General features: G+C 30.9%; 1 protein-coding gene across 1 annotated transcript; it reads right to left on the reverse strand.

Moving 5' to 3' along the window:
* Positions 1-344: 344 nt before the first annotated feature.
* LOC124831341 (O-Glycosyl hydrolases family 17 protein) lies at positions 345-3,693 on the reverse strand. Its single transcript, XM_088100845.1, has 2 exons — positions 2,794-3,693; positions 345-1,608 (listed from the first exon to the last, which is right to left on the reverse strand). The coding sequence occupies exons 1-2, from the start codon at positions 3,132-3,134 to the stop codon at positions 507-509; spliced, it is 1,443 nt and encodes a 480-aa protein (XP_087956971.1). The 5' UTR covers positions 3,135-3,693; the 3' UTR covers positions 345-506.
* Between the last annotated feature and the right edge of the window lie 9,037 nt (positions 3,694-12,730).

Here is a 12,730-nt window from a genome sequence, read left to right on the forward strand (position 1 = left end):
ACGACCCAAATTTCTTGTTAACTTTAAATTTGCACAAGAATAATAAAACTGTTCCTCTGTCAAGTCACAGAATAAGTTGCATATGACCTAAATTTCAAGTTGTCAACTTTACATTTGCATCAGAATAATAAAAATGTTCCTTTTTCAAGTGACAGATTAAGGTGCTGCTGCAAGAGATTATAAGCACTTTTCTAAGAAATTCTGATATAATTGAGTGAAAGATTACTGAACTCTCTAATTTTATAAATTATTATTTTAGAAAAAGTTCAATAACAACCAAACCAAATATTCTATTCCAGAGAATCTCATCCCAAAACAATAGGCTTAGAAATGAAAGACTCATGTAGCAAAAGTCACTTTGAAACAAATGTTGCCAACTATTAAAGAAGGTTAGGTGATCTTCAACAATTTTTCATATATCAGCTCCAACACACATGTTGAATATGAAAAATGAAGTACTGTCTACATCTCCAAAAATAAAAACAAAAACCAAGAATCTTTTAGGGTCACAGAAGAGTGAAATACAAAAATGCCAAGAGTACCATTCTGAGATGCCAAATTCTCCCATTCCCAAGCATTCCAGCAGAATCTGTCTGGATCATGATCTTGAATTTGCAATCTCCAGTTGAAGGATCTCTGTCAGTGACAACAGAAAGGCCAGGGAATTTGCATGCACTGTCAATCTGATCATTCCTTTGGTAATAGCTATTGAATGCATAAGAAATGTTACCACGAGTATCTAAACTACCACATGAAGTTTGATATCCAAGACTTGTACAATCTGCATTCTGACAAGCAAAAGACACACTCGGTGCCACTTGGTCATCATTGAGGTTTGCTGAGGGTTTCAAAATGCACCACTTTTTGGCCAGATATGCTACCCCAGTTGCACCAACTAAGCCATTGGTTCTTGATCCTATGTTAAGCTGGTACTTGGGTTGTCCATCATAGTAAAACAAACCCCAATGTCTTTCAAAATTACCTGGCTGAATGCTTTTGGCATCTTCATCTATGAGACTGAACAAGTAAGCATCCATAGGACCAGGCCTCATCGGTGTCCCCTTTCCGGCCATGTAGCGCGACATGAAGCCCTGGTTAAACCGTTGAGCATATTGAAGGTTTCCGTTTCTGTCTCCATCTGTAGGCCACCCTACTTCTCCTACAATTATAGGCATGTTTCCAAAACCATTTTTTTGCAGGGCCCATACTAGAGTATCATGGTTGGCATCAAAGACATTGTCATAGATCCTTCCATTGTCATTGATGGGGGATTGAAAGCCATTGAAGAAGGCATAATCAACAGGAAAATTGGGGTCTTCATAGAGGCTGATGAAAGGATAGATGTTCACTGTAAATGGGGCATTGTTCTGGCTCAAGAACTTCACAATCTGAACCATGAGATCATGGATGTCTTGCCTGAAGTCACCATCAGAGGGTACTTGTGCACTCTGATAGACATCAGCATTTAGAGGCACTGTGACTTTAACCTGGTTGCCTAAACTAGCTTTCACTAGAGCTGCTTGGATGTTTTGAAGAGCTGGAAGTGTTGTGGTTTCAAATGAACCATTGTATGTTGACAAGAAAGGTTCATTTCCCACTGCAACATACCTTGAAAAAATTACAAAGAAATATTGTTTGAGAAAAAGTAGGAATTGCAGCACTGCCATATGAATAGGGAATAATTTGACAATGGAGGATATAATCATTTCTGAAGTGGAAGTCACAGTGATTCTTATTCTTCAGATTTCAATCTTAACTTCATATGAGTTAGTACTAGATCTCTGACAACCTTTTGTTGACCTTGCAACCATTTAATTTTACAATTGCAACAAATAATCATATATTTCATAAACCATGTTTTACTTTTATGTCCTAATTTCATCCAACGTTGCCTATGGCCTGATACTAGTAGACAAGACATGCAAACAACTATCATCACTTCAGTACATGCAAACAACCGCACAATAAGTCAAAACAAGAGTGGTCTCAAGAAAAGGAGGATCATTAGTACTACACACATTCGAAGGAAGTACATCTAAGATAACGTTCCCAACTTTATTCATCTAGGACTGGAGAATTCATCAGAGATAAAAAAAAAAAGGCAGTGGACTGACCATAAAATCCTGTTCAATAAGAATGAGAATTTGTGTGCAAGTTTTCATGTTGGATGATATGGACCAAAGAAGAACAACCACTCATATTACAATGACTCATAATATAGATGAACCATTGCTGTGAAAATCATGCTACAAAAATGATAGTTGAAAACCAACTTCGTAGTTTCAAATAGCATGATCTATTCATTTGTAAACGAAGAAACAGGGGTATGCCACTTAGCTGAGAATAGATAAGAGCTCAAAGAACTCATTATTCCTTTTACCTTTTGTCCATATAGAAAATCAGTCAACTTGGTCAGATTTGATTTCTAAATCAAATCAAAATCACATCAGTTCTCCTTTTTGATGATGCCAAACACATTGGAAAGAATTCCACCTGGTACTTCACTAAATGTGAATCAAGGAAAGATAAGTATTTTCCATCATTTGAAAGTTTCTTTGCAATGTTTTCTTCTATAATTGCTCTACATCATTACTTCTCTAAACCATTAAATCAAATAACACAGTTTTTAACAAAACCTCCAAACTCAGCTTAACAAAGTCCATGCACAACATGAAATGCAGAGTTACATAGCTGAATAAATCAATTACAAGAATTCATGCTTAAAGTTGTGAGCTGCATAATGCAGTGGTTGAACTCAACATAAATCAGTAAATAGAGAAAAAGATAAACTACCTGATGTCCACACCCGCAGATGAGACGAATGCTGAAACATTCTTGGAAACCCATTTTTCAGCCGCTTGCATGCTGTTGGCCAATGTGTAGAGCATGTCATTTGGTATACCAACCATCACCTGAATTCCAGACTTCTTTAGAGCATTTAAAATATCAGGATCAGCATCAAAAAGCTTAACTTTCTGAATACCATTGTCCTTCAGCATTTTCACCACAGTGGAAGATGGCAAAGGGTGGGTTAATTGTGTGCCCCAATTAACACCAATCCCACTCACTAGACCCACCAACAATACAACACATACCACAAGAACAAGGCACCCCCTAAACCGTCCACCCCCCATCAACTCAGTAAAAACTGAACAAAGATAACCAGAACCAGCACCACTTTCTAAGAGTATATCAAATCAGAACCCAAAGTTGGTTTTTTTATTCGTGGGTTTCAGCAAGTTTGTTGATTGATTCTGCAACCAGCCTTGGAAATACATGCATGCTGAAAATAGCAGAATCTGAAAAACAGATCAACAATAGAGTGAAAAAGTTTTGATTGCAGAAGACTGGTCCATCAACAGTTAAGAAGTTTAGTTAAAACATTAAGGGTGAAAGGATGACACAAAAGCAAGAAATCAACTATGGAAAGTGGCAAGTGAAGGCCCCAGATGGAAATTCTCAGAAAGCAACAAAGTTGAAGCCTTCAAAAGCCAAGCACAAAAGCTAAGAACAGATCTCTATGGATTGCAGAAACTTTTTACTAATTGGCTTTGCTGCTTCCACAGAAGAGTAAAGAGAGAAAGTGAAGAAGGGATGAGTAGAGAGAGAAAGTGGCCTTATGGAATTATGAGAGTGAAGTTTCACAGTAAATAAAGAATCTTTTTTCTTTGGGTGAAGAACCAAACATGTCTGGCAAACTGCTACTCACTTTGCTAAGAAAAACTACAGAAAATTTCACTTGGCTTCTCACTCTACATTTAATTAAAAGGTTTGAGTTTATTATAATAATAATAATAATAATAATAATAATAATATTAATAGCCTATAATTTTCTACTAAAACAAACTGATGAGTTTGTGTTTCCCAACTACTCTATTTATTTGAAAGTAAAAAATAAAATATAAAAACTACTTAAAATAATTTTAACTTAGACTTGTTTACTGCACAATGTTCTCTTTTGATTTTGGTGAGAAATAACACTTTGTTTAACCAACCTAACCTTGTACATGTTTTTTTTCTCTTATCTAGAAAAAAATTATTCAATTTGATGTTTAGAATAGTACTCTCTTTTAAATATTTCCTAAATAATCAAATTAATTTCTAAATATCAATAAAATACATCAACGTAATGAAGAATTAAAATATTAATATTTTAAAATTATTTTATATAGCTTTACTAATTTAAAGATGATTTAGGAGAAAAGATAACACTTAAAATAAGAAAATTAATAGTTGATTAAAAGATGAAAGAAAAGAAAATTGATGAATTAAGATAAAAGTAAAGTGGTTTATTGAGTACAGATAGCAGAGTAAGGTATTTGGGTATAAGCAGATAAAGGTTTAATAAAATAATAGTAGTTTAGAATCTGTTTTTATGAAAATAATAATTAGAGAAGGCGTGCGTATGTATTGATAATCTTAATGTTTAAGGCTTTAAGGAATTTGTCCCCTCCCTCGGTAGTTGTCAAATGCTTCGCTGTCCGAGTGTCGTGTTTGGCTTATCCAAACAAAAAGTTCCTTGCTCTTCAGCTCATCCAAATTCCAGAACAACTTCATTGGATGACATCTTTTCAGTTTTATACTTTTTTTGTTTCAATATAATTTTAATTTTTTACTAAAGTTAGTTAATGTGATCACTGTTAAATTGATGTTGCATCGTTTAGGGATAATGAATGACATGACATCATAAATAATAAAGGGGCGTTGAGAAAAAGAGTTCCATTGTTTTCCTTTCCTTTTACCAAAAATGGAAAACTACATTAAAACTAAACAAGAAATTGAGAAATAATATTAAATAATTTGAAAGGAAATGAGAACAAAAAGGTTTACTAAATCTATCATCTCCAACACAATCATATCACAAGTTTTTCATTTATTTGAAGGTAGAACTGTATCATAGAAGTCATAACGTAAATATTAAAATCTTAACTTATTATAATTTTCTTTTCTTATGAGTCACTTTTTTGTGGTTTTGCATACATGTACTATGACGTTTTGCATGTGACTCTATATACTCAAATGAATATTTGTTTAACTAAAATTGTTAAGATGTATTCATATCTATCTAAGTTTTTTATTTATAGGTAGAACATATAGTGAGATTAAGAACTTTTATGGTGTGTTTATTTTGGAGGAATGATTTAGGAGAAAGTGAGTAAATGGATTTGAAGAATATTGAGGGTGAATTAATTGTTGTTTATTTGAATGGATTTGGAGGTGAGTAAGAATGCATTTGGAAGTAAAATTTATAAAAAAGAGTTTAGGATTTAACCGATGTAATAGATAAAAATGGTTTAATTGATAAAAATTGAATATTACCAAAATGTCCCTAGTTATTAAAGTAATATAAAATTATAATTGTTGTTATTTATATTATTCTTATTATTATTATTATAAAAGTATGAAAATTATCTATCAAAGGCTAAAAATGAGATTCACTCACCATTCCTTCTAAATTTTCGCACTGCTGTGGTGATTGAATAAAATTATAATCCCGCAAATCCTTCCATTTTATTCCTCACTTATCTCCCAAAGTGAACACAATTTTTTTTAATCAATCCTCGCCATTCTGAGTGAACAGGATAATCAGACCCTTAGAGCTTAGCGGGTTGGAAGCTCAATTTCAGATAAGGTAAACCAACTCTTTGATTACTTTATTTATTATTATGAGCAGTTGATTTACTGTTAATTAATTATTTATGATGTATCAAAAATCTAGTTGTTTGTTGACTATTTGTTAATGTGGATAATTGAATGATTCTCTGTTATTGATGATCAAATTCGGGATATATATATATATATATATATATCAATCTTTTTTAGTTGTGCATACTCGTTAGGCGAGTCATTCAGCCATTAAACGAAAATAAAAAAATTAAATTTCAAAAAGTCTAGGTCGTTCCATTCGTTGGACAAGTCAAAGAACTCATGGTGGTTGGGCCATTGGACAACGCCTAATCTTGTTGGAAAAAATTGGTGAATTTTCACTCTAATACTTAGTCATAAGCCAAGTATTTGCTATAGAGCTCACCTCTAGGAGTGACTTGTTAGGCAAGTGACGAGGACCATTGGACAAGTGTTTAAAATTTAAAAACTCCTAGGATTGTCTAGCTAGGTGAGCTTATATGCTCATTAAGCAAAAAAAAAATCTCGTAAACTATAATATACTTTAATAGTGAGATAAAGTTTTATTTTGATACGTGGGGTTTAGTAGAGTATGGCCCTATGCCATAATATACTATTGATCTTATAATTGTTTTGTATGATTATTGTTTTGTATGATGAGAGTTATAGTTATTTCCAATTAAGAAATACTATGTTGCATGATTGTAAGATATGTATTGAATGAAGAATTTGAAAAAGATTAGTATCACTCTAATGATTATCATACTCTAATAAATAAAGATTAGTTTGTGAGAGTGTAAGGAGGTGATTGCATTTGGAGTGTGGTGTGAAAAAGAATTATATCCTACTAAATGGGAGAACTTATCATGTCATATGATACAATTTAGCTTTTGAGAGGTCAGACCAAATAAAGTCAAGACTTATATCATAATATAGTGAAAGACTATATGACAAGTGCAAAATTTTTAATTTAATTTAACACATAAATCTTTTGAAGGAAGAATATATATTATCAGTAATAATTATTGTTTTACTAAATTATTCATGTAGTATTATCAATTATGATCTGAGAGGATATCAAATCCTAAAATGTTTTGTATCCGAAATGTTTGATTTATAAAACCATACTAGTTTACCCTAATTTGCAAGGTTTTCATATTGTATGCAGATTACAATTTTCATATTGTGTGCTACACATAAATAAATGTAAGTGGAAGAGTTCAACAATTATAGATTAGGGAATATGGACACGTGTAGATTTGCATTTGTGTAGTGTGTATACAATATTTATGGCAAAAGTTATAATGTAACTTTTATTTTAATTTAGGGGATAACATTGTGCTATACTCTTTTTAAGATATTATTCTAACTTTTTTAATATATTTCACTTTTTAATAATTTTTATTTATACTTTAATGTCTTGAAAATTTAAGAATATTTTTCATATTTATAGCTCACAGTCTATGTATGAACTTGTTTCAATAAATATGCATTGAATATGTTTTATATAAATTTGATTCAAGAGAAAATAGAAGAATGGCCGTTTTCAATTTAAATGCAATAATTAAAGTTAAACTTTTAATAATATAAGTTTGTAAGGGTTAAAATTAACCCAATTTAATAAAGAAAGATAAGTTAGATTAAATTATAAAATTAATCATCTCAAAAAGAATTATACTTCATTTATCTTATCTAATAAGAGAATTTAGTCATGCAGTGTATGAATTTTGAATTTTTTAACTATTTTCATATCTCACCTTGATTAGATTTTAGCTTACTAAACACCATGAACTAAACTAAATGAATGAGATTTACATTTAATAAACAACATTAAAACACTAAAGTATTTGTCAAGGGCATTTAAATAAAAAAGTAGTAACTTCAATACAAATTTGAAAGAATTTATTAAAATTTGACATTCTCATAAAATTATGAATAAAGTATTTAATATATTATTTTAATAAATATACACATACACTATTTTTTGTATTTTTATTTTCCCTTTTTGTATATTACTCTATTATATTATCATTCTAATATCCTACAATAAAAATTTAACTAATAAAATGTTTAATTTATTTATTAAATAATATTTATTTATTTTGATTTTGATGAAAAAATCATTTAGGTAATTAAATAAAAAATAAATATAAAATATAATTTTTATTTAAAGAAAATTTTTAATTATTTTCGATTTGAATGAAATGAAAATATTATATAAAATAACTTAAACTTATAGAAGCAAGCAGTTTAAATAAACAAACATATTATTAGAAAAATAATCTGACGTTTATGTTATCAGAAATTTGATTCGGTGAATAAACATAAAAGCAAATGTCATTTTCATTAGGACATGCAATCCTAAAACAGCTACCTATAAATAGGTATATCTTTTCTTTCATGTTATTTGACGTTTCATATTTACTAAACATAAGATAAATTTATAAAATAAAAATAAAAGTAATATTATTTTATAAATTAGTTTTCTAATTTTAGGTTTAAACTTAATTTCTCATATAATATTAAAGTAATTTAAAAACATGCGGTAGAGAAATTAAACTTATTTGACTAACCATACAATACAATAAACATGATTTTTAAACAATATTTATTTTCTTCACTTTTATTCATACTCAAAACAAAGGTTAAACATCTTTAAACTATATGGTATTAAGTACTTAATTATTGGTAAGCATGTTTTACCAGGAAACTTAATTATTGTGATATTTAAAGTGTTTTAAATATTTATAATTGTATGATCATCTTTGAAATAGTTAACTACTTCTAACTTTCACCAGTAAAAAAATAGGGTTTTTAAATCGCGTATTATGTCTTGGTTTTTGAAGACCCGAGACATATAAAAATGTGGTGGCAGAAATGTAATTTTGGAGACACTATATGTCTCGGTTCTTTTAAACCCGTTTTTAAAAAGGGTATACTGCACCGATTTTTTTAAATCCGCTTTTGAAAAATAGTATGCTGCACCGGTTCTTTTAAATCCGCTTTTGAAAAAGGTATACGGCACCGGTTGGAAATTAACCGAGGCCTATATTTGCCTCATTTTAGGGTTAAAGTTCAAAACTTTTTCAGTTTCATTATTCTTCTTCCCGCAAAACCTCCCTTCCCCCCTTCCCGCAAAACCTCTCTGCTCCCTGTTCACCACTGCTTTTTGCTTCGGCCGCCACGCCACCGCACCACCGCCCCCGTCGTCCTTCCCGCAAAACCTCTCTTCCCGCAAAACCTCTCTTCCCGCAAAACCTCTCTGCTCGATGTTCACCACTGCTTTTTGCTTCGGTCGCCACGCCACACCACCGCTCGCCTGTTCTTCATCGTCGTCACTGGTCCTTGCCTCCCCGCCGTCGCCACTACCAAGTCCACCACTGCCGCCGTCACCACTGGTCCTTGCCTTCATTGTCCACCATTGCCGCCTGTTCTTCTCATCAACCACCGCCGCCTGTTCTTCTCATCGACCACCGACAACCACCGTCGCGTATTGGGGTTTGGCTGGACACTGAATCGATAAAAGTTTGAAGCTTTGGAGAGGGGAAGTATTTTTGGTGTTAGGTTTTTTTGTTTGATCTTGAACTTTTATTTTTTGCTGAAACTCTTGGTTGGTCTTGGGTGATTTTCGGTGATGAAGGGATTGAAGGGATGAAGGGATTTTCGGTAAAGCTTGGGCTGTTTTCTGGTGTTTTCAGGTGATGAAGGGATGAAGGGATTGAACACACTTCTGCATCCCATCGCTGCTTCCCACTTCTGCTTTCCTGTGCTCCACAATGTCCAGAAAAAAATGCTTCCCTGTACTCCATGATGTGGCAAAAATAAAAAAAATAAAAAAAAATATTTTACTGCCTCGGTTCAGGTTTAAACCGAGACAATATAAGTCAAGATACTAACTCGGTTGTAAACCGAGGCATATAAAGAAGACTTTTTACCTCGTTCGTATATGCCTCGGTTTCTAAACCGGGGTCTATGACCAAAAACAACCGAGGCCATTTGTTTCTCCTGTACTAGTGTTTGATGTGTTTTTATAGTTAACCAAACAATCATACAACATGATTTTCAAATAACATTTATTTTCTTCACTTTTATTCGTCACTCAAAACAAAAAATTAAGCATCTTTAAATTATGTATGACATTAAGTACTTAAACAAAAATCAACATATCCATAGGATTTAATGTCACAAACAAAACAACTAGTTTAGTAGCTTAGGTACTAAAGGAGAAGTGAGGGTCACGTTCTGATCATACATTTTCCACTTTTATAGTATTTTAAACTATAAACGTCTTTATCACATCAAACCTGTCTACACACTATTAGATCATAATCAACATCTCCATTTAAAATCAATACATGAAATAATACTTAAATAAAAAAAAACTATAATATTTTAAAACTGAAGACGTCTATCTTTTTTTGGAAAAAAAAAACTAGGTAACACTATAGACAGTAGAAGAGAATAATAAAGTGTCATGAACAATGACATTTGAATATGAAACCACCACAAAATTCAAAATAACCTCCAAACCCACCTGTTTTAGTTATTATTATTAATTCAGAAAGAAAAAAAAGACAAAACATGCTGTCCCAACTGGTCAGTGCATTCTGAGTGAGTGATTATAAATAATGTAATTGATTTTGAATATTAATTAAATAGATATGTGATAGAAGCTAATAATAAAATATTTAAAAGAATGATAAGTTGATATCATTGTTATTTCCTAAGACCCCAATAATCTTCTTTTGTGTCCAAAATCTTTAAAAAAAATAATATTCACGTGCCTTGACTATATATATTTGAAGCTCCGCACGCAACCCTAATTAATTAAACGGCAACTTGGTATTGTTTTAATAATTTGAACATTTTTGGTCCCATGGTTTCATTATTAAATCCTAAATAAATGAATTGTGCGGCTAGAAAGAGTTCTCTGTTTGGAGTAACTACGAAAATAGACACGACAGTAGTACATGCCTTATTCACCCAAACTAATAATGAATTGCATTATGTGCCCTACTTTTCCATTTTATTGAATTCATGAACTGAAATATGCATCAATTGTCTATTATTTTTCTTCAAAACATATCAACCATTCACTCATCTTCATCTACAAGCTATACACTTTACTTAAATTTATTTGAATTTTTAATATTTATTGTACTATATGTCTGGATATAATATACACATTCTGAACAGGAATATACCAATTTAAATAACATTATCAATGATTTAAATAGAAAAGAAAAATACAGATCAAAAATATAGTTATTAGAATTTTTTACGATATATTTATATGGTTGATTGATTTCTTTGCTTTCAATTATGAGTGCAGCTTGAAGAGCAAGTAGTTTCTTCATTTACTGATTTTTCAACAACTAATGTTGCCCATTTATGATAACCCAATTCAATAAACCACTTTACTTTTATTTTCATTACGTCATCTTTATTCAAATCACAATTCCAACTTATTTCACCAATCTTCTACTTTAATTTCAAAGGTTAGCCTTAAAAAATAAAGTTAAAAAATATATTTTGATAGTACATAAATTTTTTATATTTATTTAATATTATTTTTTTAGTGTACTCTTTTTTAAAAAATATAAAAAAATTATATTTTTATACGTGTCAAATAAATATAAAATTGTCGTCTTTCCATGATAAAGTTTTCATGTTATAGATCGATTTCAGGGCAATTACAGTTGGTACTTGCAATATTTACCAACTCATTCTTGAAATAAGAGAATTGCATTACCTATAAATTTATATGCTTTTACTTTATGCACACCCTCACACTTTTCAAAATGACCTTTTTAACTTCTATAAAGTCACTCAAATTACATATTTCACAAACTATCTAGAAAAAGTCGTTTAGAATTTATAAATGAGTTTTTCACAATGAAATTTCCAAAATAATTGAAATACATTTTGAAACGATCTTTCTGAAATAACATTTTCTAAACAAACTTTTTCGACTTCAAAAATAAAAAACTTTCCAAAATGCTAAACATCAAATTTAAATAAAGGGTAAAATAGTAAATACCAATGTTAAAGAAAGGACAGCATAATATATTAAAGAAAAAGGATTATAAAAAGGTATATATTGTTGTTGTTTAGTCATATAAATTAAAAAGCGGTACAAATATGAAATAATTATAATTTTCTGATTTCTTTTTTATTCTTTGCACATCAAATAACACCTTCAAACTTTTTTGAATCTATTAGAATTTTAAATCTATTGTCGTAAAGGAAACATCAAAGAAATCAATTATCATTTGTAGTCTTTTTTGGTAATGATCTCATGGATTAAATTGCACAAATGTCAATATGTTGATTTTAAATATCTGTATCTCTATTATTCTCCTAAACTATTGGATTTAAAAGACATTTCTCAATATCTCTCAATTAAAAGAGATTTACCATTCTCCAAATTTAAATTAATTGAATCATTTAATTAAGAAACCGCAGCTTAGTTTTCCAATGTATAAACATTGAAATTTGAGATAAACATTAACATTTCACATGACTCCTTTAGATTAATAAACATGAATCTATTTCTAAGGACAAATGAAAAAAAATGATTTTCAAAGTAACGTAATGCAAATTCAGTTCAATTCAAAATTCGATGTAATATAATAAAAAAAAATTAATTACATATTACATGAGAATAATAATAATAATAATAAACAAGAATAAGAATTAATATTACATAAAATATGTCAGAACCACTAAAATACACGCACGTGCCATTTTAGTGGATTACATGTGTCAAGCGAAGGGCTCGACACTCAGTTAGTGGAGGGCAGGTGTTGGCAGATGAGCGGACGTCCGTTTTGACGTGGGAAGCAAAACTTGGATTTTCGGAAAATCTACTCCACTCTCTGCATGCACCCTCTTTCCAGATTTCTAAAGAATCTCATTCTCTCCTCCTTCTCTCTACATTCCCTTCATCTTCTCTCTACGAAATATCACCCTTTCTCTTCTCTGATCTCCGTTCAAACACCGTAGAAGTACTTCCTACGTCAAGAGCTTCCAGATAAACTGTTCGGTTTGTGAAGCTGAGCTGGTAAGTCTTTCTCTTCAATTAGTCGTTCGTTTTCCTAGACAT

Source organism: Vigna umbellata, chromosome 1 (genome assembly GCF_029865625.1).
Source record: "Vigna umbellata cultivar VRB3 chromosome 1, Vumbellata_1.0, whole genome shotgun sequence".
In the NCBI taxonomy this organism is placed as follows: domain Eukaryota; kingdom Viridiplantae; phylum Streptophyta; class Magnoliopsida; order Fabales; family Fabaceae; genus Vigna; species Vigna umbellata.